General features: G+C 50.6%; 7 protein-coding genes across 7 annotated transcripts; 4 read left to right on the forward strand and 3 right to left on the reverse strand.

Annotated features, from left to right (window-relative positions):
- The first annotated feature begins 10,902 nt into the window (after positions 1–10,902).
- EI90DRAFT_1014957 (uncharacterized protein) lies at positions 10,903–11,269 on the forward strand. Its single transcript, XM_039051374.1, has one exon. It carries the CDS (start codon positions 11,002–11,004, stop codon positions 11,236–11,238), a length of 237 nt encoding a protein of 78 aa, XP_038916068.1. The 5' UTR covers positions 10,903–11,001; the 3' UTR covers positions 11,239–11,269.
- Positions 11,270–14,772: 3,503 nt separating this feature from the next.
- Positions 14,773–16,496, forward strand: EI90DRAFT_1015370 (Alpha/Beta hydrolase protein). Its single transcript, XM_039051378.1, has 2 exons — positions 14,773–15,400; positions 15,460–16,496. Exons 1-2 carry the CDS (start codon positions 14,933–14,935, stop codon positions 16,426–16,428), a joined length of 1,437 nt encoding a protein of 478 aa, XP_038916069.1. The 5' UTR covers positions 14,773–14,932; the 3' UTR covers positions 16,429–16,496.
- Positions 16,497–16,563: 67 nt separating this feature from the next.
- Positions 16,564–18,212, reverse strand: EI90DRAFT_3016381 (uncharacterized protein; the record flags this gene model as incomplete). The annotated part of the gene is made up of 4 exons (XM_039056981.1): positions 16,564–17,492; positions 17,561–17,958; positions 18,016–18,130; positions 18,185–18,212. 4 exons carry the CDS (start codon positions 18,210–18,212, stop codon positions 16,564–16,566), a joined length of 1,470 nt encoding a protein of 489 aa, XP_038916070.1.
- A 95-nt stretch (positions 18,213–18,307) lies between these two features.
- On the forward strand, positions 18,308–19,197 carry EI90DRAFT_1014975 (uncharacterized protein). Its single transcript, XM_039051375.1, has 2 exons — positions 18,308–18,532; positions 18,599–19,197. The coding sequence occupies exons 1-2, from the start codon at positions 18,474–18,476 to the stop codon at positions 19,110–19,112; spliced, it is 573 nt and encodes a 190-aa protein (XP_038916071.1). The 5' UTR covers positions 18,308–18,473; the 3' UTR covers positions 19,113–19,197.
- A 271-nt stretch (positions 19,198–19,468) lies between these two features.
- On the reverse strand, positions 19,469–21,114 carry EI90DRAFT_3057723 (serine hydrolase FSH; the record flags this gene model as incomplete). Its single annotated transcript, XM_039060315.1, has 8 exons — positions 19,469–20,102; positions 20,161–20,314; positions 20,365–20,392; positions 20,446–20,507; positions 20,559–20,612; positions 20,661–20,869; positions 20,920–20,962; positions 21,049–21,114. The coding sequence occupies 8 exons, from the start codon at positions 21,109–21,111 to the stop codon at positions 19,942–19,944; spliced, it is 774 nt and encodes a 257-aa protein (XP_038916072.1). The 3' UTR covers positions 19,469–19,941.
- A 97-nt stretch (positions 21,115–21,211) lies between these two features.
- On the forward strand, positions 21,212–23,005 carry EI90DRAFT_3289465 (legume-like lectin family-domain-containing protein; the record flags this gene model as incomplete). Its single annotated transcript, XM_039067173.1, has 13 exons — positions 21,212–21,313; positions 21,364–21,425; positions 21,475–21,505; positions 21,557–21,577; positions 21,627–21,683; positions 21,743–21,775; positions 21,834–21,927; positions 21,987–22,020; positions 22,074–22,191; positions 22,254–22,322; positions 22,378–22,399; positions 22,455–22,557; positions 22,612–23,005. The coding sequence occupies 13 exons, from the start codon at positions 21,212–21,214 to the stop codon at positions 22,844–22,846; spliced, it is 981 nt and encodes a 326-aa protein (XP_038916073.1). The 3' UTR covers positions 22,847–23,005.
- Positions 23,006–23,137: 132 nt separating this feature from the next.
- Positions 23,138–24,842, reverse strand: EI90DRAFT_3123520 (putative serine-type endopeptidase; the record flags this gene model as incomplete). The annotated part of the gene is made up of 5 exons (XM_039063624.1): positions 23,138–23,493; positions 23,547–23,932; positions 23,986–24,115; positions 24,178–24,281; positions 24,337–24,842. The coding sequence occupies 5 exons, from the start codon at positions 24,840–24,842 to the stop codon at positions 23,138–23,140; spliced, it is 1,482 nt and encodes a 493-aa protein (XP_038916074.1).
- Positions 24,843–25,715: the final 873 nt, after the last annotated feature.

Below are 25,715 nucleotides of genomic sequence, written 5' to 3' on the forward strand. Positions count from 1 at the left end.
TGCTATATACGTCAACACACATGATATCGGTCATCAACACAAACGGTCACGAATGCCAACTGCACAATGGAAGCTTGATCACCTCATTCAAAATAGATTGATAAACTGCCCACTGCAACCATTTTACACCTTCACGCTCCAACAAATCTCGTCATACTAGATTGCTCGCCTTGCTTTGCAAAAAAAAACCTGCACTGCGTGCATACATTGAAAAATGGATTGCATTTCAAGAACTGGCTTTGCATGTACAGCGCAGAGCGAACATACTGTGATGCTTTGTTGTGTAGTACATAGACGCCACCGGGCCTGAGTGAGGGCGAGTGAAGATAATGTGAAACAGTGGGGGAAGGCATTGTCAATCAAGTTGCTTGCATGAGAACCTAAACTAGGCGTAGAAGTTAAAACACGATTGATATGTACAATGTGCCATTGCCGCAGGGTCTCCGAGTGCTAGCTTGAGATATCTGGCCTCTTTCTTCACAAGACTGTGATACTGAAAGGTTGTCTTACTGGTTTGGGGACGGTAATGTTCCGTTCCCCCGTTCGCCTCAGGCCTCAGTAATCCGTCTAAGTATACGCTTGATTTGGCTGTATATTGACGGGGTAGAAGTAAAGGCTAATCTGCCTTTTACAGCTACCCCGAGGGTTTATATACAATCTTATACATTCTCGGCACAAATAAATAGAGAAGCTTCCGCGACGCTAAATTAGCGTTGCGACATAATTATTACACAACACAACATCAACTGATGTTGTGGGCGGAATATAGACATGGGCCGGGGCCTCACATCCTCCTCCCTTGCGATACTAGATCGCAGACAGGGTACTAGCCATATATACACAAGGGGAAAGCAAGCATTTTTAAAGAAATAAAAAAAACGTTCTACATACGAAGAATGTATGCAAACGGGGGCACACTCATTGCAGGAGGCTATAATAGTATTTTGTAGGCGAAGCCCACTTAGAGTTTCTCCTGGAACATATGCACCCAGATCTCGACGACAGTGTTGTCGACGATGGAACGACTTTCTCGTTGTTGTGAGTTTATTAAATACCATCGTCCACCGTGACGATGTTGACAGTGTAGGTCGTCGACGGCAGAGTTGTCGCCGACGAGAAAATGAATAATCAACGACGATTGCGTTGACGAAGGACGAAGGGTACAGAGTAGACAATCAACGACAGCATTGTCGTTGACGAAGGTAAGAGATTATTGATCAACGACGGCCTTGTCGTTGACGAAAGTGGGTAATCAACGACGGCATTGTCGTTGACGAAGGTATGGATGAGGGGGGTCAGTTCCTCATTCGTTTACGCGGCGCTGACCCGGACGGGCCAGAGCCGGATGGGCGATTCGACGTAGTCCTACGAGTCGTCGTGGACCTAGCCGCGTCGACAGCGACATCGTCACTCAGATAGTTGTCGTCGTAGTGACGAGTCTCGACATCAGCGTCGTTCATGGACGAATCCTCGTCTTGACGACGGTGCGAATAATGGACATGGTGCGCGGGATGGCCACGTCCATGAGAAGAGGGAGCACGCCCTCGCACTGGTGGTGCGTGGGCGGATTCGTACACCGACGAGTGTGCATACGTCGGAGGGGGGTATTGCGGCGGAGGTGGGGCGTTTGAATACGCCACAGGGTGTGGGCTCGCGTACATCATAGGCGGGTTTGAGTACGATGTTGGGGGAGGGTTCGAGTACATAAGTGCTCGTTCCTGGCGTTGAATTTTACGACGCTCACGAGCGTCGTCAGTCATTGGTTTTATCCATCGACACGCGAGGATGTACATCCGTGCAATACGAGCCGGGGGGTACTGGTCGGGAAGTCTTTTCGCCTCCGTCTCAATGTCGTTGCGCGACATACGCATTCGTGAGGCGCGGTTGTTTGTAGCCACCCTGTACCAATCGGTACAGGTGTCGACGTCCTCTTGCGAGGGCTTGCCCGTCTTGAACGACCAGGCAAGATGGTACATTGTAGCATAGAACCTCACACCCTCTTCGGTGTGTATGTAGTTACGAACCAACTCGAACCACTTAGGTTCTTTGTCGCGGACGAGCGCAGCCGCGTCTGGGAATTCGATTCTATCGACATGGTCGATGTCGTAGAAGCGGGTAGGAAGGGCCACCGATCGACAATATGTCGGTGGGGGTAGGGGTTCGCCATGCACTTCAGTGAGTTTGGCGTCGTAGTACTCGTAGTAATGGTAGCCGGGTGGACGGTTCGCGACGAATTCTTCGAACGGGGCATCAGGGTCGACGACCCATTTGCCTTCCATCTCGTCATCGTCGGACGTGGGGGCCCATCTCTTGGAAGAGGTGGTTTTTTTCGACGGCGCAGACTTGGCCGACGCAGGATCCACCGGGCCAACCCTGGGGATAACGATGGTTTGGGGAACAGTGGGCCGTGACGACGAGGGAGCAGAAGATGTGATCGGGGCGGGTTTGGGAGACGCAGGGCGTCCCCTCGCCGTGCGCGCGACTCTAAAGACGTCCTCGTTGAGTTCGTCGTTGGCCTTTCGGAGGGATTCGACCCGTCGATGAAGACGGTCGTTTTCAGAACGCAGGTCGTCGGCCTCGTTCTGCAGCATCTCATACTTGTTCCTGAGCTCATCGAGCTCATCACTCCTACGTTCGTCTTCGAACGTAGTCTCTTTGCGTTTCTCGAGTTTCTTTTCGATACGGGCCCACACGACTTCTGTAATCATTTCGAGTTGATCGAGCCCTGTCTGCGTGGAACGCGGCAGGTGGGGGTATTTCTCACTCGCGCTTACGCGAGTGGGCAGGACCAAATGGTCCTGTTTTGGGGTTAAAACGCCCGTGCTGGGCGTTCCAGGGGTGACAGTCTGAGCGACTGTGGAGTTGTCGTCCATTGACGACATGGCAGCATCCGTGGTGGGACTTACAGGTGGGGAGTTTGGACTGGAGTCTACGAGGGCCTCCTTGATGGGGAAAGGTCGAGGGAGGAATCAGCGAGGGGGATTCAGTAGCGTTCATTTGAGCGATTTCAAATTTGATGGTAGGAAGCAGGATTTGATCCCGCTTTCGTCGCATTTATCCGATATTATTCGGATATTCCCGGACTTGCCAGTTTAGGCAACTCATGGCTTCAACGCCATAGTTGGCCGTGATAAGGCATTGATATCCGCTGGTATCGGACCGGTAGGCGACGTTCACGCCGTGGTCGTGATGGTCCGCTGGATCTATTGTCCGGCGTCTGATCCCGTCGTTGACGGTTCAGTTCCTCGACGTTCTCTACCCCTTGTACTGTTAGGTAGTCATCCAACGCAATTAGATCGTTTACGTTGGCCAAGGGTTCCCAAGTAAGGTCACCAAGTCCCCATCGGACACGGAACCATAAAGACTTATCGTCGTCCCATCGATGGTCGACGATCTCCTTAACCTGGTATTCCCGTTCTGGGTCGTCGCCAAAGTCGTAAAACACTTCTACGGCGCGCCCAGGGAACAGCACAGAATCATTCGGCTCATGAGGTGCGAGCCGTGAGACGTGGAACTTCGCAAAGATATTTCTTTGCGTCAACACTGGGGGAAGCCTGAGGACGTAGTTTGATGAGTCCTCAAATACCTCCAGTATTTCGTAGGGGCCAATATAAGTTGGCAACAACTTATGTGCCCTCCCCTTGGGGAGGTTCAGATCTTTCGTTGAAAGATATGCGTAGTCCCCTTTCTTCAGTTTTGGGGAATCAGGGCGCCGATGTCGGTTCGCCTGGATAGCCTGTTCTACACGACTCTTAATAATAGCGTCGTGAGCGGCCTGGATGTTGTCCAGGGCCCGCTGGGCAAAGGATTTCACCCCCGGCAATTCGGATGACGGCAGAGACACGGTCATTTGTGGGAGGTATCCGTATACCAACTCAAACGGGGCGAATCCCGTTGATTTGTTCGCACTTGAGTTCAATGCGAATTCTACCATGGGTATATGCACGGCCCAATCTCGCTGATCGGGTCGGACGAATGACCGAAGGATCTGGACCACCGTCTGGATCGCTCGTTCTGCTTGGCCATCCCCTTGAGGATGGAATGCGGTAGTTAACTTGAGTTTAACACCCATGAGTCGGTGTAACTCAGTCCAAAATTGAGACGTAAACTTCGTGTCACGGTCTGACACGATGGATGTTGGCATGCCGTGCAAGCGCACGACATGTTGCAGGAACAGATGCGCCAGTTCAATAGTCTTGACCTGGGTCGTCACAGGCACTAGGTGAACCTGGCACGTTAGTCGGCACAGAACTACCCAGAGGTAGTTATAACTCAGGCTCGTCGGGAATGGTCCGACAAAATCCATGGCGATTGACTCCCAAGGTTTCTCAGGGACCGGGAGCTGGTGAAGCAGTCCCGGATATCTGAGTTTGCTTTTCTTGGTCGTCTGGCACGTCCCGCAGGACGTGCAGAATTTCTCGATGTCTTTTGACATCGAAGACCACCAGTAGTGTTTGCGTATGTACTCGAGCGTCTTCTTGGCGCCGAGGTGACCAAGGATGCGGTGTGCGTGCTCGATCGCGATGCCCGTTATCCTCTCCCCTTTATGAATAGTTTCAGGGAGGACAAGTCGTGGCTCGCCTGAATCATTCAGACGGAAAATCAGGCCATCGACGATCGAGAACCTAGGGAAATCCCCAGGTTTTGCCAGGATCCCTCTCCAAGCATTGTGTTTGGAGTAGCCGTCTTTCACACTTGCGATGAAAGCTTTGTCCTCTACATGAGGACGTAGCTCTGCCAATGGCGGCAGTACATCTTCGAGGGAAAGCTCCCTCCTCCCTTGACGATCGTCAGGGGGATCGAGCACGGATGCCTCGAGATCTCGTGGCTCTTGAGCGTCTCCGATAGAGTGGGACGCGCCCAGCCGTATGCACTGCAGTCTCAACCTGTGCAGGTGTAGTAATTCCCGTGCTTCCTCAGCACGCGCCAAGGGCAGATCGTCGCCCTCTTTATCAATTCGTATGTCTGCGGATACGTAATCGTCGTAGTGGACATCCTCGTCTGACGAGGACTCATAGTATCGCGACAGGGCGTCAGCCACTTTGTTTGTGTGGCCTTGTACATACACGATGTCACAATTGAAACCGTGAAAGAAATTCTGCCAACGAATGTGACGCGGCGCAGTGTGATTCTTCTCTTTGAAGTAAGTAAGCGCCTTGTGGTCAGTGACCACAGTGAATTTCCGCCCACCAGTCAGCTCGTCGAGCCATTTGGTGAGCGCTTCCAGAACGCCTAGAGCTTCTAGCTCATAGGCGAAATACGCCCGTTGAGTCAGGGTGAACTTCTTCGACATAAACGCAGCAGGGTTAGAGGTTTGCCATTCTGCACCCTGTGCGAGCACGGCCCCGACGCCAGCGGGGCAGGCGTCCGTGATCACCCAGACACGGTACTTGTTGTGGTCTTCTGAATCCGGTATATCCCAGATTATGGGCTTTAGAATCGGCGTCTTGCACGCGATTATTTTGATCTGCGCGAAACATTTTTCGTGTAGGGCGCTCCAGCGGAACGGCATATGGCTGGTGCATATGGATTGCAACGGTCCAGTGTATGCACTGACGTTGGGTAGGAATTTCGCTAGGTACTCAATGAGCCCTAGGAATCGCAGAACCTCGGTGTGGTTCTCTGGCGTTCGCCAGTTCCTTATTTTCTCTAGTTTGTCGGAATCTGCGTGGATTCCGTTTGAGTCCACTTTACACCCCAGTATGTCGAGTACAGGGGCGAATGGCTCAAATTTTCTTGGGCTTACATAGAGCTTCTCGTCCCTTAGACGAGTATATATCCACAAGAATTTCTCGTTGTGTTGCTTCACTGACGTAGTTCCAGTGAAGATGTCGTCGAACCATACGTGGACGGCTCGACCGATTTGGTCCCTTAGGATCCAAGTCAAAACGCGCTGGAACGTGGAAGGGCCGTTACAGTCCCCTTGTTGCAGCACGTTCGATATGAAAGTACCGTACGGGGTACTCATCCCCGTGTATTGTACGCAGTCCAGTTCGATACGAATCTGTTCGTACGCGTCTGTCATATCGATCTTTGATCGATAAGTTACCCGAGCCATACTATCCATGATGAAACGCATGTCAGGCATGGGCGTGACATCGAGAATGGAGTTCGCGTTGCGATTTCTCGCATCGATTACAGTCCGTAAAGAACCGTCCTTCTTTGCAAGACAAAGAAGTGGAGCCGCCGTTGCGACCGCCTTGCGTTCCCACCATTGGGCTCGCTCATAACGAGCGATCTTTTCTCGAAGCTGCGGTTCGAGAGCCTGAGGGCACGTAGCCCTTCTTTCTATATATTTTTTATTCGGATCAATCAAGTTGATCCGGTGGTTAACCTCCCTGAACGGAGGTAGGACCTCAGGGGCTGGCGCCATGACGTCTTTGAAACGTTCACGCCACCAATTCCTGAGTGGCACGAATTCAGGGTCTGTCATTGGCAGACCTTCTAAATGGGAACAGTCGGGAAGCCTGAGATCTTTCGACCTCGGGCTTGGCCAGTGATTGGGCCACTGGGAGGTATCCGCGTCTTTTTGAGCGGAGATGGCAAGGATGCGTGGCGAAGGGTTTCCAGCCTTCGCCGTATTGCGTCATGCCGTCTGTTTAGATGACAGTTCGGATCTCGGTGCACGGGGAAGTTTGGGGCGACCGCGTGCAGCAGCCCCCACTGAGGTTTTACCCCGTTCCGTCAGGACATCAAACGTTTTGATGTCGCCCGTCTTTATGTGGACGGTGTGAGTTTCGAAATTGAGGGACGCTCCGTTGGCATTCAGCCACGGAGCCCCGAGAATGGTGTCGTAGCGGTCAATGTTGACGACGTCAAAGTAGTGAGTAGACATAACCCCGTGAATGGTTACGGGAGTATTCGTGCCGTACATTATGCACGAACGACTGTTTTTGGTCCCCATCTGGAGAACCAAGGGGTTTGGCAACTCGAGCAGTGGAATGTGAACTGCTCGGACAAAATCTGGAGATAGGGCGTCTGTTTCAGCGCCACTATCAAATAGGACAAAAGCGTTTACCCCGGCGATGTTAACCTCGCCGGTGAGCGTCCGCCTTAAGTCGGCGCTGCGGTTTTCAGGGTATTTACCCGCCTCTCGTGAGATTCTAAACTTCGCGTCGAATATTGGCGGGATTTTCTTCAGAAGCTTGTTAGGCACTGAAGAACTCGTCACACTTTGCGTTGACGGTTTCCCCGATGAAGATTTTGGGACCGGTATAACACCGTCCCTTTTGTAGGTCTTTACCGCGTCGTCGACAAGCTCAGCTACTATCTGCTCATCAGATGGCAGTTTGTCTGCTTGCCGAGCAGACGCTAATTTAATGGAGAAGTTTTCGTCCGTGGGATCCATGAACGTCATAGCACCGACGAACATGTCGGCGTCCACTTCTACGTACTCCTCCTCCGCCTCAGCGAGGAGGTTGGGATCGTATGGGTCGTCCACGAGTTTATCGTCGAACGCCTCATCGTCGGCCATATAGTCCTGCACCTCTGCAGGATCTTCAACATCTTCTGGTTCTTCTACAGGCACCGAGTCCTGTAGGTCTCGTTCGTCAGACTCGACCGCTATGTTGTACATGCGCGGTTTGGGCTTGTCGTGATTTGGGCAATCACGTTGATAGCCTATTTTCCCGCATTTAAAACAACGCGGTTTCCCATCCTTATCCAAGGATGGCGTCGATTTCGTCGCTGGAGACGACGTCGATTTCTCTGTTTTTGGAGCCGGCGAATAGCTCGCACGGAAGGTTGGGCGTTGTCCGCTCTTCAGAGCTGACGTGTTTCCCCCGAATGTGTTTTTGTACACTTTCTTGGCGGACGAAGAATCAGCAGCTTTTTTGGGTGCTGCTGCGGCGTTGGCTTGTTTTTGCGTCGTTTTTGACGCGGCCGGCGCCTGCGAGTCGTTACGATACGCAGAGATCGCCTTAATTGAATCGTATGCGTGGTCCAGGCGGAGCACGGCGGTCCACAACTCGTCTTTCGTTGTGTAGTCCACGGAAATGTCGTGGCGCATAACCATCTCCCGACGCATTTCGCCAGGGATGGCGTTCAGGAAACGTTCATTGAACGTTGCCTGGTCAGGAGGCGTGATCATCTCCCCAGCTGCACGATACAGCTGGTTATAGAAGTGTTTGATTCCCTTCGCGGAATCGTATGAAAGCGTTTTGAACGCTTTCGTGGATGCTACTGCTGCAGACTTCTTGATGAAGGTGCAGATAAGGATCTCTAGTAGATCCCAGAATGGGGGGGTTACCCCGTTCTGCACTCCAATGCGTATATAGTGCATCAGGAGGTCTTGTGCCTCGCCTTCAACGGCGGTTGTCAAAGTGTGGACGTGAAACTCGTTGTAAGCTTCACCCTTCCACCCACACGACGACATATAGGCTAGCCAGGAGTGCAGCCAGTTGTGGAATATCTTCGAGTTATTCTCTCCAGACCATTTGATGGTCGGAGTCAGTCCCTGCATCTTCTTGAGCAGTTCTGGGCGTACATCTGCAGGCAGTGGCTGCAGGATTCGGACCTCCACACTTCGGCGTGCAGATTCAAGAAGCTGAGTCATGAACTCAGATGGATCAGGCACTACTCGTGCCGCCGGTGCTGCGTATGAACGCATGGTTGAGTCAAACAAACCGGGTCGTACAGACGAGCGGTTTGGAAAGTTGGATGAAGGCTCCCGTTTTGCTTCGGTGCCAAATAGGTCAGGAAATGGTGGGTTGGGCCAGGACGAGCCACCCTCGCCACCATCCTCGTCATCACCATCGCCACTCGGACGGCGGGGCCTTCTTCCCGAGTTAGACCTAACTTGGTCTACACGCCTCTTGCCCCCTTCTGGAGCCGCAGGCGGTTGTGAGAATCGGTGGTAGTTATCCAGCACTCGTCTGAGTGCTGTGCCGTGGGACAGTCTTTCGGGGTCTTCACCGTTTGCCCCACGACCCACATTGTATACGAATGCTGCGTCTGCATCCAGACGGGCGTTAAAGTCAAAAGTAGATTCGCTGAGACTACGCTTAGCGAAGATAGGTCTGACCTTGGCGGGCTGTCCGCCAATGTCATCTACACGATCCTGGACGTAGATCGGGCGTTTTTTCCGTGCGTAGTAATCGTACGGAACACTGGTGGCTTCCGCGTCACCGTCTTCCTCTTGTATCGTCTCCACAGTGGCCTTCATCGGCACTGCTTTCTTTCTCCCGTGGTCGGGAGGGAAATTACGCATTTGAGTAGCGTCAACGCTTGGTATCTTCACCCCACTGTTCGTGGGTTGGGACGACAGAATGAACGGCGCCGGCACGAAGCCTGGCCTGAAATGGAATGGAGAAGTTCCACTCTCCCCTGTAATCGATGATCCAGCCAGTTGTCCTGGGTCGATCTCCCTACCCTTTCCTTTGGCGTCAGTGGTTACTGGCGCCATCGACGGGGTAGGTGGCTTAGTTCCACTAAAGATAGGAACAAAACGTCCGTCAGATTCTTGTACCTCGACAGACGCGCGTGAACTTGTCGCCTCTGTGACGACGGCAGAGACAGTGGGGATCCCTCCAGGTATGGGGACCCCACTGATTGGTTGACCCGTTGGATTAACGGGAACTACAGGGACCTCCTGGGGCGCTTGCGCCTCCACAGCGGGTTTAGTGATTTGTTGACCCGTTTGATTAACGGGGACTACAGGGACCTCTTGGGGCGCTTGCGCCTCAACAGCGGTTTTTTTCGTCTGGTCAGAGACGACGATGGGGTTTCCACCCGTTGTTGGGTTCACTGGAGGGTTTGCAGATGGGTTATCCACCGTTGCTGCGGGTGGCTTTGGCTCGTCGCGTCGAGAGAGCGCGAGGAGAATTTCGTTAAGTTTCTCATTAAGTCTTTCCTCCACCTTAATGATGTTACGATCTAGACGAGCGATGTTGTCGCTATTCCCAGAGATCTGGGTATTCATGTTACGGACATCGCCTCTCAAGTCGGCGATGTCATCGTCAACTTGGTCGACGCGATTTCTTAGTACTCGCGCCGTTTCAGACACGAGGGAGTGGGTTGGGGATGGAGGACGCGACGCGCGCATTGGGACGAATGCCGCGAGAGTCTCCGCTGCGAGGGCTTCAGACGTTGTGACTTTGTCAACGTCTCTCATATAGGTGGGACGCGTCTGAGACGCGTCCCTGGGCCCTTGCAGGCCCAGATCGCCACCATCACTTGAGGTGGTGTCGTCTTCCGCCCTACGGCTAGTGGAGGGGCCGGCCGTGTTGGCGGGAGCGTTGGACGTGCTCCTGGTGTTGTATCTCCACGACATCCAGAAGAGGTGTCGAGTTGTTCAACAAGTTCGCATGAGAACTTGATCGAAGTCGCGCGTTGTCAGGGGCCGACGACGCGCGCGTTGCCAAATGGGGTTTCGGCGCCGGTAACGCGGTGCCGAGAATGGAAAGAGAATAAGAGCGTAAAAAAGTGAAAGGTTGTCTTACTGGTTTGGGGACGGTAATGTTCCGTTCCCCCGTTCGCCTCAGGCCTCAGTAATCCGTCTAAGTATACGCTTGATTTGGCTGTATATTGACGGGGTAGAAGTAAAGGCTAATCTGCCTTTTACAGCTACCCCGAGGGTTTATATACAATCTTATACATTCTCGGCACAAATAAATAGAGAAGCTTCCGCGACGCTAAATTAGCGTCGCGACATAATTATTACACAACACAACATCAACTGATGTTGTGGGCGGAATATAGACATGGGCCGGGGCCTCACAGATACCGTTCAGAAGAATACTTGCGCGATGGAAGGATCCAGTTACTAGAAGAATCGATCTCCGATTGCAGAGACGACTCCAGTGATTAGATAGCATGGGTGACGTCACGGGCAATCAGATTGAAGTCGTTAATTTGAGAACGCTATGTTTTATCTGTCGTTGACGACATTGATGTTCGTAGTTACTCTGCACACAGAGTCACTAACCACTCCCGATATTACGCAATTGGCGACGCTGAAAATTTGTCATCATCTTCCCTTTTGGGTTGTTTCCTTTTCTTTACATGCTTACTTTTACGTCATCTCGCCTGTCCCTTCTCTCCCTTTACTTTCCTTCCACCATTTCCGCTCCCACTCAGCTCTTGTCCTTAAAGTCTTGGCTTAATCATATGGTTTTTTTTCCTCTTGCACGCAACAATGTCATGCATGCATTAAAAGGTGTCAACATGCTTGGTGATGTTCCTATGTCTGACCACAGGTATTCCATGACATCGTCTGTCCTTGTGCATGGTAGTCCGTGAAGGCATATGCTGGTTCCACTGTGATTTGTTGTCATACCACCTTCTTTTTTGCTTTGCCTTTATAATTCCAGACTCCGAATGACTGTCAGAGATCTAGATTATTGTCGGAGTCGGAAGTACTGTCAGAGTCTGGAATATTGTCAGAGTGAGGAATATTGCCAGAGTCAGGCAGACTGTCAGAAGACGGACTGAAGACGGAATGGGTTTCTGTCTGAGTCGGGGTCGGAGGTGATGCAGAGGTCTGTTGGAGCGTGCGCGCGGATATGCGGGCGGAATTATGCGGCGCGTCCGGAAGCGCTGTTCAGAGTTAGCAGAATGGGATCGCGGCCTCAGCGACTCAGGTGGAGTGCTGTGCCCTGAGCTTGACGTTTGGGGGAGATCCCGTATTTACAAACTGACACTTACAGTGGACTTCAAACAAGACTTGCGGGCGGAGCGGACCTATAGGAGGAGCGCGGACTCCGCGAGCACGGACTCAGAGGGGGGAAGCCCCCTTTGCAGAAGGAGGAACTCAGACCAGACAGGGGGGGTACTCTAGTTGATTTCAGACTGGGGTCCCCGAAAGTATTTACAAGGTAGATAAATAGGCAAGAGGGAATATAGAAAGGCCGGTCAGTCCGGCGCGGAGATAAGCGGGGATTGTCAAACTAAATAAGGACAAGAGCCCGGGAACTGGAAACGAGGAACAGATCAATAAACAATAAGTGGCAAGGGTTATTGATGAATAACTGAATGAGATCAATAACCTAGTGCCAATAAAGAGGGGATCAAATGCTGATATTGGCAGGGAAGCAAACAATAAATGGCACTCGGCAAGGAATGAATGATAAGCTGCCAAGTGACAAATGGCCAGAGGAAAAGCGGAGGTCAGCGCGCGGCGCCGATACAAGTCCGCAAATAAGCGGGGTCGGTGCGGTGCCGACACAAGTCCGCAAACAGAGGTTGATCTGCCAGCACTGTCACACAGGGACAGCATGAAGGCCAACAGAGGTACAGAGGGGAGTGTGAGTGTTGACCTGACCAGAGGTGTCAAGGGCAACCAGAAGTGGCCAGAAGGTGCAGAGATGGGCAGAGGGTGCGGAGTGGGCAGAGGGTGCGGAATGCACGGAAGCGGGGCATGGCTGTGACCACATAGCGGGAAGCGATGAGTGTGGTTCAGATGGAGACAAGGCAGGCATGACTGAATGCCGGGAGCGCCAAGGGCTCAGGAAGCAGTAAGGCAGGGGGCCAGACATGGGGTTGGGGGCTGGTTAGGATGGGTTTCGGGTCGGCGGATTCGCCTATCGGCATTGGTTCGCCACTGACGGAGCCCCGGGATTTGTCGGTCGTGACAATGACTGGAAAAATTGGATTGTGTTTGTCAGATGTCTGCATTCCAATTAAACACATATTTTTATAGCCTAAGTATGAGTATTCGTGAAATGAACTGAAAAAAATAGAAATAGATTCATGCTGGGACAGGTGAAAGGAAACATGTGCAGAGTCAAGCAAAGCGCGAAGCGCAAGCACTCTAGTTTGGGAAGAAAAGAGAGAAGTGGCAAAAGGTAAACTAAAATGAAAAAACTGCAGCACTCAGGATTCCCATGTAGTCCCCTACCATGGTACTAACTGAGTGGTACTCAGCTTAACTTCACAGATCAGACAGGATGCGGTGCTTTCCGAGTCCTATGGCCGCAGATGGCATAGGTCGTATTCCCACGTCTGATGAATATCAATATCTAGGGGGTTGGCGGACAAAGACAAGTGGATTGAAAGCATGTATATAGGTCAACGGTTCTCTCTCTCCCCAGCTGCTCGTTCGAATTCTAACCCTCCTTCGTCTCAGCTGTCCCGAGGACCGCACCCACGCTCCATTAATGACGGACTGCCACAAGCGGTATCGATATCCATCAGGGGTGGGATTACAGCACAGGCCATCTGCGGCCATAGGACTCGGAAAGCACCACATCCCGTCTGATCTGCGAAGTTAAGCTGGGTACCACTCAGTTAGTACCATGGTAGGGGACTACATGGGAATCCTGAGTGCCGCAGTTTTTTTTTGCCTTTTTGCCACTTCTCCCTTTTCTCCCCAAACTACGAGCGTCAATGTCGTCAACGACAGATAAAACAGAGCGTCCACAAATTAATGACTTGTTATCGTTACAACTGGGTCGTCCTTCATAACCATGTACATATCCCACATTGCAACATTATTCTAGTGTAAGATAAATCGAAGGCGGTGCACGCGACTTGTTTTAATTCCTATCGTGGTTTCATTTGTCGTAAGAGAATGGCTAGGTATGTCCCCTACGGCTCCATCAGCGATCAAAAAGGCACACTCAGAGCAAATTGTGGAACTGGATCGTCTAAAAAACACCTCTGATCTGGGACACCAGAGTGACGGCCGCATCTTGTATCTTCCCACACCGCCGTCTCCACTCGGAAATCTGGTGTTAGAAATTGTGGTCGAAATTCACAATGACAAGTATGGATGGTTGTGCACTTTGTCGACAATCAGGACACCCCATACATTTCTATTCAGCATGCAATGTTTAAAGATGTGTGTAGATCGCTTATGAAGGGTTGTAAAAGGTTCAAGTCACGGACGCGCGCTTTTGGAAATAAGTAAGCAGCGTGTCATATGCACCACGGTCCGTGATAGGTCTGTGACTTTTGCATTGGTCGCTTCCAGCGTGCCTCCGTCAACGTCCGCCATCGACCACAAAGAGCCTCTCCCCACTGGGATAGAGCCTGAGGTCTTTCCCAGCCCACACCTCACACCTGCGATGCAAAGGGGATACCAATGTGTGCCAGTTGTTAATGCTTTCGATGAGCAATTTGAAGGTCGTGGGAAGTGCAACTCTCCATTCGTCAGTCTTCATGTTTATGGCCTCTGCTATGCTGCTGGCGCGCTTCTGCGGCCACGGAGTAGATCGTTTCAAATGCAGTACAGATCGGTCGCACATGTCTCGTCAGTCCTAACTCACCACCACAGTCGTGGGTCTCAAACAAGTGGGGCCCTCAATTGGAGTCCCAAGAGCCCACTACTACGATGTGCTGCTCGCTGATCTCTCGTTCAGACGCCGTCCAAATGGATGGCGTGGATAGTAAAAGGAAAATGGCACTGAGTCCAAAGACATACTCTCTTCATGCGGTCTTGCTTCGACTGTTCTTTCACATGGCATTCGGCTCAACACCGGACCATCCACGACTGATTATAAAACCCTCGGGGTACGGTTACCGATTACTGCTTCGCTTATGTCTGTTTGCCAAACCTAGAGTCAACAGCGCAGGGTCTATTCACTGGCATGCGTGTCTCTTATCGGAGGCCACTCCGTACTCATTGTCATATATCACATTGCACTTACACAATGTCAGCTCTCCGGAACCTTGAGATCACATCACATAAAAGTCCGTTCCGTCCAACAGCATTATATCGTTAATCACTTTGTTCAGTGGCGTCCTAATCCTCCCAACTGTCTTCATTTGCTTCGTTTATTGTCTCCCTCAGCAGTCATCGATGCTTTTGACTCGTGGCCTGTAATGTATTGGGTGTTTGCCGCGTACAGCTATTCTCAGACTGAGACCGAGGATGATTCAGATAGCGGAACCGTCGCTCCCGCTATGATGTCATTCCCGGCTCTCTCAAAGACTCCGCCAGGTTCCCAAAACTCATGTGCTTATCCTAGCTGAGCCACGGAGACCGTTCTCCACAATGGGTTTCCCATATCACTACCAGCCAATAAAAACTATTTATCTCGTAATCGTTGTCCTCGGCGTCGTTGTTTCTATCCTACCATGGTTTCTCTGGTATACACCCTCATCCCATCGACCTTCAGCCACTTGGCCGCTCTGGTTTACAGTCGCCGTTCAAATTATAAGGGTTTACGAAACCGTCAGTACTCAGACTGGGCTATTCTCTGTTATGATAAAGGACGACAAGCCTCCGCCTTCGAACAAACAGCTCGAGAAGAATGGAAATGAGGCGCGAGTTGTTGAGATTCCTGCCATAAGCGACAATGAAATACGTGGGGTTCTCAAGGAGTGGATGGAAAAAAATGAAGTCGATGTTGCCCCTGTTATTGGGTATTGGTGGGGTGAGCGTCTGGAGGGTGGACTGGGCGACCATAAGCCTCATCCTGGGGAGAAGGTCGTACTTCATTTCCACGGAGGCGCATACATTGTACGTTCCTCATTTCTACTATCTTGTTTCATTCTGTGTTCATGACTCAACGTCAATAGATGGGCTCAGCTCAGCCGAAATCCTCATTTAGCGCTCTACCTCGTAGTCTCCTATCGCATTGCTCAAAGCAACCTTTTCATCCTGTCCGCCGTATCCTTTCCATCGAATATCGCCTCGCTCGCGCCCCTCCACATCATCCCAAGCTATGTAATTCATTTCCAACCCAGGCACTAGACGCTCTTAGCGCGTATCTCTATCTCGTCAATATTGTCGGTTTTCATCAATCCAACATCATCCTCTCCGGTGACTCAGCAGGTGGAAATATTGCCCTTTGTCTTACTCGTTATCTCCGAGACCTCGCCTCCGACCGACCCGCTATAAATGCTAGTTCTTCTGCAAATCTTATACCAGGGGCGATCTTGCTGCAGAGCCCTTGGTGCGACGTCGGGTGCACGCACTGGCCTGACAAATCTCCGTATGGAGAAAACTGTTCTTTTGTGAGGAATCGGAAGGCTGACATAATTAAACGCGGAACGGATGCAACGCCATCTGCTCATGGGTCAAAGGCGTTTAGGGGCGTAACTATGACGGAAGAAGAAGCTGCTCGGAATCCCTATGTTTCTCCTGGATCTCTCGACCTTGCGTGGCGTCCACCTTCCCAAGCCGGCGAGGATCCCAAAGCGAACCACTCGACATCATTGGAGCAAGAAGCATGCTCATTTGGGAATTACCCGAGAGCTTATTTTTCCATAGGAGGAAAGGAGGTCTTGTATGATGAGGTGATACTTACTGCTGAACGGATTCGGAAAGACTGCGAGGAAGTCCAGGACATAGAGGCCATCGAAGAAGGGAGGAAGAGCGAGAAACGTGGTTCTTGGGTGACAGTTAGCGTGGAGCCAGAGATGTTTCATGATTGGTGTCTTGTGGGCATCTGCTGTCCTGCAGCGGAAAGGGAGCTGGAAAAGATGGCGAAGTGGATTTCGGGGTTGCCCAGGGAGGGCACACCTCAAGGGGACGATAGGGAGTAGTTTAATATACGATATACGTATCCATATCTTTATTATCAGTATGGAGAATGAGAGCTGTCAACCAACGAGCGGCCCATTTTAGCCAAGGGGCAAAAGCCTAATGGCAGTATCAAAACAAACAATAATTATGTATCTTCACAGCTGTGATCTACTAGAACCAATCGTATCTAGCAACGTCAAGGCATCCTTCAATCCCTCCTCAGTAACCCTCACCACCCGCTCCCTCCGGCCAGCACGGCCGCTACTATCACCATTATCCACCTCGTCACGAGCATTAGATTCGACTCGTAAGTGGTCTCTGCACGCTACGACCTCTGCGAGTAACATTAAATCAGCGGAATCGATATTTGGGTGAGCACTAAGTCGTGCCCAAGCATGGTTGCAGGGGATTGTGGCATTACTTCCCAGAGAAGCACTTTGGTCATCTTGATTTGTAGTTATGGGTGGAAAGAAAAGAGTGCTTTCCCGACTCCTCCCTGATATACTACAGTCAACACTGTAGACTGTCGCACTTTGCTGAGGGCTGGTGAGCGTAGACACCGAAGATGTCTCGATAGAGAGGATTGGAGGGAGAAGAGCATGTGGTCCACAATTTCCGCCACCACACAACTTGGGATCGCCACAGCACAGCGATGAGATAGGTATGGAGATGGGAGGCGTAGGACGTCGGGCTACTGCCTTGTGCGGAGATTCATGTGTCACATCATCGACGGCAGAGGCTGAATCAGGAGGTCCTGATGGACAAGGACTTGCGCGCCGAATCTCGGCATCTGCTTGCACGCCACCAAATACATCCCCCAGAGCAGCACAGAATGCTTGATTTGAAGGAATGTCGGCACAGGCCGGGCAATTAGAGGGATCTCCCGTGCAGTTCTCGTCGACCACTGATTCGAAGGGGTCCGAAGGCGGGACGGAGATGGTCTCTACGTGCCATTGCCAGTATTTCTGAGAGAAAGCTGGGGAACGGCAAGAACGGCGAGAACGGAGTGGGACCGCAGAAACATGAGGTAATTGAATTGTTTGCGAAGTGGCTTCGCTTTCGGAGGGTCCTACTGATGTTGTGCCTAGATAGGGATCCATTATTGTTCGTGTCTTTATGGAAATATTCGGTTTGTATCAAAAGGTGACGTACGATTCGTGGACTTTGACCGTTTCCGAGTCTCCGATATGGGAATCCCATCCGCACTAATCTCATCATTGGCACGTCGCTTCCGTCTCTTTGTCGAGGCGCTGAATGAACTTTCGGATGGAATCGAAGGGGCAGCCAGGCCTTGGCCTTGTTGGGACGTTTCCCCGCCATTTTGGAAGAGGTTGTTTGCTTTCGCGGCTAGTTGAGCCTTCAGACAGCTATTCTCAGATTTCAATAATGCATTCTCGGCTTTGAGAAGTTCATTCTCTTCCTTAAGTTGTTTCGCGACTGTCTGGAGTGCGACATTACGCTCAATTTCTCCACGCTCATACTTCTCCACGAGGGCTTGAAGATCAGCTAGTTGGCTCTGTTTTCTCTCGCGGAAAGCTCGCTGAGATGCTCTTTCGAAAGAGGCCTTTGAGAGACCGTGGAACGCTGAGGGCTATATGTTCACACACCTGTTTTGATTTCTTTTTGACTCTTCTTCATCACCGTTAGCGACACCTGCTTCGCCTTTTGTTTTGGGCTTCCGTCCTGGTTTCGGCCGTGGGGGGACGATCCATTCTTTTGTAGCTATAGAGGTGCTGAATAAGCCTCAGCGACCTTCCCTACAGATTCCAAACCTACTCTGCGCATAGAGCGTTGACGATGACATGGCGGTGATGTGGAAAGAGACGGCTGAAAAAGCGAGTCGAATTATCTTGGCCGTTATCAGATAACCAGTGGGAATTCAAACGCACATGTGACTCAGCCTAAGCGAATCCCTGAGGCAAAGCCGAACCACTGCCTTATCAGCCTAAAGGCTGGTCACCTGCCTACTATCAGCCCTTGATACAGAGGACACAATGTTTCAAGTGTACGCCTGACCACTTCTCTGCGCCCATCTCTTTGCTCCTGTACCCGAATATGGCGCCGGATGTGCAAGCATCATACTACGTATACTAGTTACCGTATAGTGCCCCTGTACTTGCTGAAGTGAGGGAGTGCTAGCTCGGCGAATGTCGCTAGGTTCTGATTTACTTTACTACGGATCTTGGTCAGCCCTCTTATCCAAACGGGGACTCGTGAATCCAGCTTTCCGGTGCGTTGGAAGACAAAAAACGACTCCACCGTTAGCAATACCCTTCCTACTCCCAAACATCCCCACCGGATGTCCGGGTGCCTTTCCGGCCAGCATTCAACTGCTCAACAAGAATACGAGGGTTTGGCAAGGGAGCAGATATGTATCATGGCACCTGATATCCCAGAGTATCAACTGTACACTGCAGACACTAGCCGACAGAGCCTGCCCGTCACTTCTTCTCACCACGCTCGTCTACAGGAAATCCAGAGTCCAACTTCTTGTTGGTCAATACTATACTGCCTTGCCCATTTACTGGGTGCAGAAGGTAATCCACGATGTAACTCGAATCCTCGGAGGGTTGCGACGGCGCATTCATGCAATTCCACTGGAAAAGTGCCTTGCACGCGCACCATTACCCCCGAAAGCCAATCCATGTCTAGGAACACCGTTGCTTTTTTTTCCCTCATACGATCACAGAAAAGGTTTCACTAGCGCCAGACCTTTTTAGTTCGGCGGGCTGCTATCCAGTGCCCAGTGTCGCCGTCCTTTGAGAGACGTGTGGGTGCCATTCAATTGGCCGTTGAGCCTGGGCGTAGTGAGGGGTCAAGCTTACGACCTCTTGCTACAGAGATGCACAGTTCGAGACCGCATACGTCCTGACATGCGCACAACTAGGAGGGGTCAATTTCGTGGGTTCATTGGTTCCAACCTCCCACCTTCTGACTTTCGGGTCACATGTGGGAGAACTGGCGAATGGCCGAAAGCGGCCTCCATGTCATCGAGCTTGATGCTAGACCTCGCGAATATCAGATGTGCTTATAGTTACAATCTTACGCGGGCAGTCTGAGCACGACACCAAACTCGATGGATATCACGCTCCTGGTAAAGTTGTCAGGAACGCGCCCCATGCGCTGCTGAGAACAATGAAGCGTAACCTGACATCGTACAAAACGCGAAAGGAATAAATGGGACATGAAACATGGGCTTTAAAGCTTTGTGCGCTAAGGTCCCCCGACGTACCCAAGTCCTGCTGGCTAGCCGACCGACGGCGCTCGTGATGTAGGATTGCTATGCCAATAGCTATTATGTATCTGGGAGCACAATATTATACCAAAAACTCCGTCGGATAGTCAGATTTAGGGTGTATCCCAAGCTAATAACAGCACTTATTCTCTAACCATTACCGTTGGCTCTGCTCCGGTAACTCTGCCGCCACCTGGCCTTCCATCTAGCTGACATGCCATCACTAAGTTCAGGAAACAAGGAACACCTTAAGAAACATATGGATTTCGTCCAACAGTGCGGCGCATGTCGTTGCAATTCATAATTTAGATCTGTCATGGATTGTTATGTCGAGAGAGAAAGCGGGGGTGAAAAGAGGGGAAGGAACTTCTGATGGGGAAATGACACTTGACTGGTCATAAGCGCGAATATAATCACTGAAGAAACGCGGCCAATCTCCTCGGGTAGGAACTAGGTGACCTGATGGATGGAATATGTGATATTGTGGTAATGGCGTTGTCTGTGCACTCAGCCTTACCTCCTTCGTGCCTTTCAAGGCGGCAATGTTGGAATTTAGGTAGTAGATCGAGATCGCGCGCGTAACCCCGATCCCTCTTCCCAACGACAAAAAGCAATGGCGTTTTAAGGGGTGGGGGGACGAATGCCTTCAAGTATTTCGGGTCGCGCATAGTCTATACGAAGCTTGGCAATTACTTAGGATCAGGTAGAGGGATGTGCTTACAAATCCTGCAATCACTATGCCGAAGCGCCTTCAAAGTGGAATGCATAAGAAAGTGCTCCAATACACACAGAATAAACGCACAACGGGGGGTGAGGGGGTTTTCCATCAACCAGGAACTCGGGACTGAGCTCCGGCTGCTCCAGCTTTCCGCAGTTTAGTGGGAGAAGAAATATAAGGGGCAACATAAAACAGACCATGGATATTAGGAGGGCCCCCAAAGCTCCACCTTGACTGAACCCAAGGACACCCTGCCACCGAAGTTATAGTATGTCCTTGAGCGAAAACCGAATCCTTACATCAAACGGTTGGTCCCGGCGTGCCAAGAAATCGCGGAGATAAATTACACTCGCTTCAGCATCTCGATACAACGGCGGTTTATCTTCGGTCGGCCTCCACCAATAGCGAGGGTGAAGTTCCGGGGCATCAAAGTTGGCGCTTGAATCAAACCAGGGACCCAGCTGTTTTGCGGCCTCCGGTGTGTACTTGTGTGGCGGATCTAGGATTTCTATGCAAGCCGGGTTATAACACGCCAGTAAATTCATGGTTGTTACTCACCATAATGTACGTCCGTCCCAAAACATTGAAGCACGGGCTCTAACTTGGAGCGCCACCAAAACAGGAGTTCAGAACAAAGTAGTATGTACAATGGTAGTGGCGACGATAGGCCCCAGGCCTCCTACATACTTTCTTTCTAAAAATTGAGCTATTTTGAGAGATCCCCGGGAGGAGTAGCAATCGCACAACCATGGCTTCCAAGGCAGAGAAACGAAGTTAACCGGGTCCGGCGGGTAACACGGGTGTGACTTTGCACTGCCACCATTCAGTTTTTGACTGTATTCGAAGGGAAATGTTTCGGCGTTTGACAGCACTCGCCACTGTGCTGGCTGTATGTGCACGAAGATGCCTCTCAGAGATAACTCTGGAGAACGTTGAATCAGTGACAGAGTCGGTAAGTGCGGACGGGTTCTTTAGATGGCCAATCCTTGACAGGGCGTACAGACACTTAACCTTCATACGCATTCTATATTTGCGCCATATGTGGACCAGGATCTCCAAAATAGGTGAGCGAATTGCTCTACGTGGGGTGTTGATGCTAATGATGTTGAATAGGTGGTTTTCATTCGGAGCAGATGCCTACATTGTGAGTGCAAAGGACACGTTGCAGTTATTCCATAGTGATATTTGGGTACAGAACACCAACAAACACATTAGGGTTTGTGTGAGGATGCAATGACATTAGCGCCGCTGATAGTTCTGCTCAGTTAACACAAGACCGACCATCACAGACTGGTTGGTTATGGTCGAGACTACCAATAACAGTAAGCAGGATATGCAATGAGCGACTACCTATTCACACTTCTTTTCCACCTCATTGAAGGTCCCAAACTTTCAAATTGAGGTGGAGTTTAAGGTATCGCATCGTCCATTGTTTTTCTCTTTGTCCGAGCGTCTCAATAAGCGATATCCAGATCACGAGTTCATCCGGCCATCTGTTTGGGGATGGAATGGCTATATGGCTGACCACAAGAAGAGCTGAATCAGGACCAGTATTTGGGTTTGAAGGTAAGCATTTTGCGTCTTCAATATTCACTGAGAAAGTGCCTCATCTGTTCAATGCTTAGATAAGTTTGAAGGGCTAGGAATATTCATCGATACGTTTGTACTATCATCCAGCCATGAGGTCTGAAAGCTGAATAGGAGGATGATAGGTTCGCAAATGAACGCCATTCGTATGGATTCCCGCGGATACTGGGAATGATTGGGGATGGAAACACGCACTATGACAATGGAAAGGATGGCCATGAGCAGGCTGCCGGTGCATGCACAGTGAGTCATTCAGGCCGATAAGTTTGCGATTCCCTTTGCCTTGATATCACCGCCCTTCCCAGGCGCAAGTGAGACAGCAAGATATTGCCACCAAGCTCCGGATAACCGTTCTCAAAAATCACTTCGTCAACGTGAGTCCAGAATGTTTCACGTCTCCCAAAGTGTCGTTGCTCATATTTCACTTAGGTCGAAGTCCACTACAGAGGGTGTGAGTTGCCATCATCGAGTCGAAATTCCAAAGATTGATACTATTCGGTTGATAGGGGACGAATGGACCCCTTGCTTCACAATTGAAAAGCCTAAGCTCCCTCCGGCACCTTTCCTCGGTGTAACGGCTCTGACTGGCGAGGTTTCAGAAGCCCATGAGTGCGTTTCTTCCTTCGTTCCCACGCGACATTTGCTCAACCACCAACTATCCAGCGTCATCTCGATTACGGCTTCTGGCCTCATAATAAACGCAGATAAACTGCGTGGCCCCGAGACCCCCATTAGGCAGAAGCATCGCTCATCTTCATCGTTGTTTGGCGGCTTTTTCCGTTTTCTACTAAAACTTGTTTTTCTCGGGATTATTCTGGCCGTTGCTTACGTCGGATATATAGCTTATGTCAAGAAATACGGCTCGGGCAAGGTTCCATGGGATGCCAAACGATTTTGATACTTTCTGTGTTTGATAGTTCATTTATTGAATGTTGCTTACTCACATAGGTGGTTATTTTCGATTCTGTCACGCAGTAAGATATGACAATCTCGTGTTAGACTTGATATACTACGACAGGAGGAATCAAACTATTCGGTCACTCGGAAAGAATGCACGTGTTTCCATAGACTATTCGAAGCGAATGGAGTTAGGGGGTTGAGTTAAACATATGATCTACTCATGAGATAACGTCGATCTCGTCATCTCATTAATTCCATGCCTTTTACCACACCCCCAAGATCCAACAAATTATTGGAAGAGTAGCGAAGGGTCGGTGAAATTGTTGAAGACGAGCAAATTAGGCGAGCCCTCGCCAGGATCCGAAAGAATGCCGCGGGTGGCCAGTTTAATAATAGCCTCCTTCAACTGGGCAGGGGTAATCTTCGAAGGAATTGGGGCGAAGGGATCCTCTTCAACTGCAGGGACAGAGTGTTGGAAGTAGGATGGGACGAAGAAGCGAACAACGGAAAGTATGGTGTTCCAGGTTGGATTAGCGGGGGGTTCGGAGAAGGAAAATTTAGGGATGAAGGTGGGGGCAAGGAAAGAAGGATCGAACGTCTCATGTGGGTAAATTGAGAGCAGGTACGCAATGAGACCAGCAACATCTACAGCCGGACTTAGTCCAAAACGTTCGGGTGCACATAGTAAGAATACTCACGAGGGGATGCCATAGAAGTTCCACTGATTGTGTTGACAGCGGTAGGGCCAGTGTTCCAAGTGCTTTTGATGTTCAGGCCAGGAGCAAAGACGTCAACACACTTGCCCCAGTTGGAAAAGTAGGCACGACCATCTTGCAGTGTGCTAGCACCAACAGTAACAGCAAGCTCAGCGCCGGCAGGGGAGTAATTGCAAGCATCCTTGTTATCGTTTCCAGCAGCAACGGCGACATGGAGACCCCGGCTGACAGCGGTGTTGATGGCACGGTCAAGACTGGGAGACTTCCCACCACCAAGAGACAGGTTAGCAACACTACCCTTGAAGGCAGACTTCCTTCCAGTCCTGAGTTCATTGGCGCGCTCAGCCTTGGCCTTGTTAACAGCGGAACTTTGGATCCTGATGAATGATGGCGGCTAGCCCGACTTAGAAGAATGACTCACGTTGCGGCCCACCGGACACCTTCAATCACATCACTCATGCTGCCAGATCCATTGGAGCCAAGAACTTTTACGGCAATAACATGAGCGCCTTTGGCGACACCATAATCCTTCGAACCAATAGTTCCAGCACCTTGGAGGGCACAATGTCAGAGGTTGTGTGTGATAGTGAAGATAAAATGTGAATGAACGAACAATGAGTTCCGTGACCATTACCATCCTCATCAACATCATTTTTGGGGACAGTGTAGCCCCATTTAGCTCGCCCTTCAAAGCTCTTGTGATGGATATTAATACCACTGGGAACAATCAGATTTTTGGTGATAGGATACTAATTAAGACTCGGGAACTCACGTATCGATTACATAGACATCAACGCCCAGACCACCATGCCCTGCATATTCATACTTCTGGAATGTGCTGAGCGTGAGACGTTTGCGATGGCTGATCCTCGCTAAGCCCCAAGGTGCGCCTTTCTGAATGCTGCTAGCCCAGACGGTCTGATCGCGCTCAACATACTCAACCTCTGGGCTGCTCCTAATCAAATTCAGTGTCTGCTCATCGAAGTGACCAGAGTAGCCCTTGATTATCGGCATATATATGTGCTTTACGCCCTCATGCTGCGAGCCTGATTGAAGCGATGCAGAGTGAATAAACGAAGTGTGAGCATCGATAGCCTCTAAGGATGTTTCCTCCTTGAAGGTGACGATATAGCTGTTCGGGATAGCGTGGAGCGGTTCAACATCATGAAGAGGAGCCCAGTGACTGATTGGGTCGTTATTCTCACGTTCCGCACGTGGAATGGTTGACGCCGGGATGGCAGCCACTAGCACTGGCAACGCAAGGAATATTGGGAGCATGTCTTGAAAGCTAGTAGACTCAGGGGTTTACGCGGCTACGATATGACGGAAGCAAAGTTCCAGCTGCCTATTCCTGTCGCGTGACTCAGTTGGTTCCGACTCCCCTCAGGACTCCTGCTTGCCAATATTATCTTTCTATACCGTAGGACCTCTTGCCTTATTATTTATGGACCCCAATTTTCTCGACAACAGCTTGGCGAGATGTTTGAATGGCTTCGATACCAAGAAGGAGCTGTCAGCCGAATACTGTATTACCCGGAAAAAACCGAAGCAACGTAAGTACCTGTTGCATGGCGCTGATGGGCGCAATTCTACCTACCCTACTGCTAAAGTAAATAAGCTAGATGCACGGACTGTAAATACAATCAGAACTCGCATACAAGAAGGAGGAATAAAAAGGGTATCACCTCAGTCTCGAATAAGTAAGAGATCTGAGGGAGTGTGAGAAATTCCGCGCACAGTGTGTTTTATACACCTAGCGCCAATATCGCTTATAGCGACTGCCTGCTATAACCGGCAATGAAGTAAGCATCAAGACAAAAGGTATATACGATATCCTTGATCGATATCGCGTCAGTAAAAAGAATATTGGTACGCATGGACATTGATATTCCGATAACTACACACCCATTGGCACCTTGGGGTTAAGCAGGACTCCAGCCCTTGGGGTGAACGTGGCCCCCACGGACCGTTTCGGCCTCTGCATAGCATTCTTTGCATTTCGTTTCTCTTTGAAGGCTATTATGTTAGGTGTCACAGATGGCTGATATCCTGTCAGAATATCTACTGTACCCCAACCTCGTAGGACTCGGTGAGAAATGTTACCGTCATTGTAACTCTTTACCTGCACGTACTATCAATCAAGTACAAATT

The sequence above is a fragment of the Cantharellus anzutake genome (genome assembly GCF_015039405.1).
Source record: "Cantharellus anzutake strain C23 chromosome Unknown EI90scaffold_23, whole genome shotgun sequence".
Taxonomy (NCBI): Eukaryota; Fungi; Basidiomycota; class Agaricomycetes; order Cantharellales; family Hydnaceae; genus Cantharellus; species Cantharellus anzutake.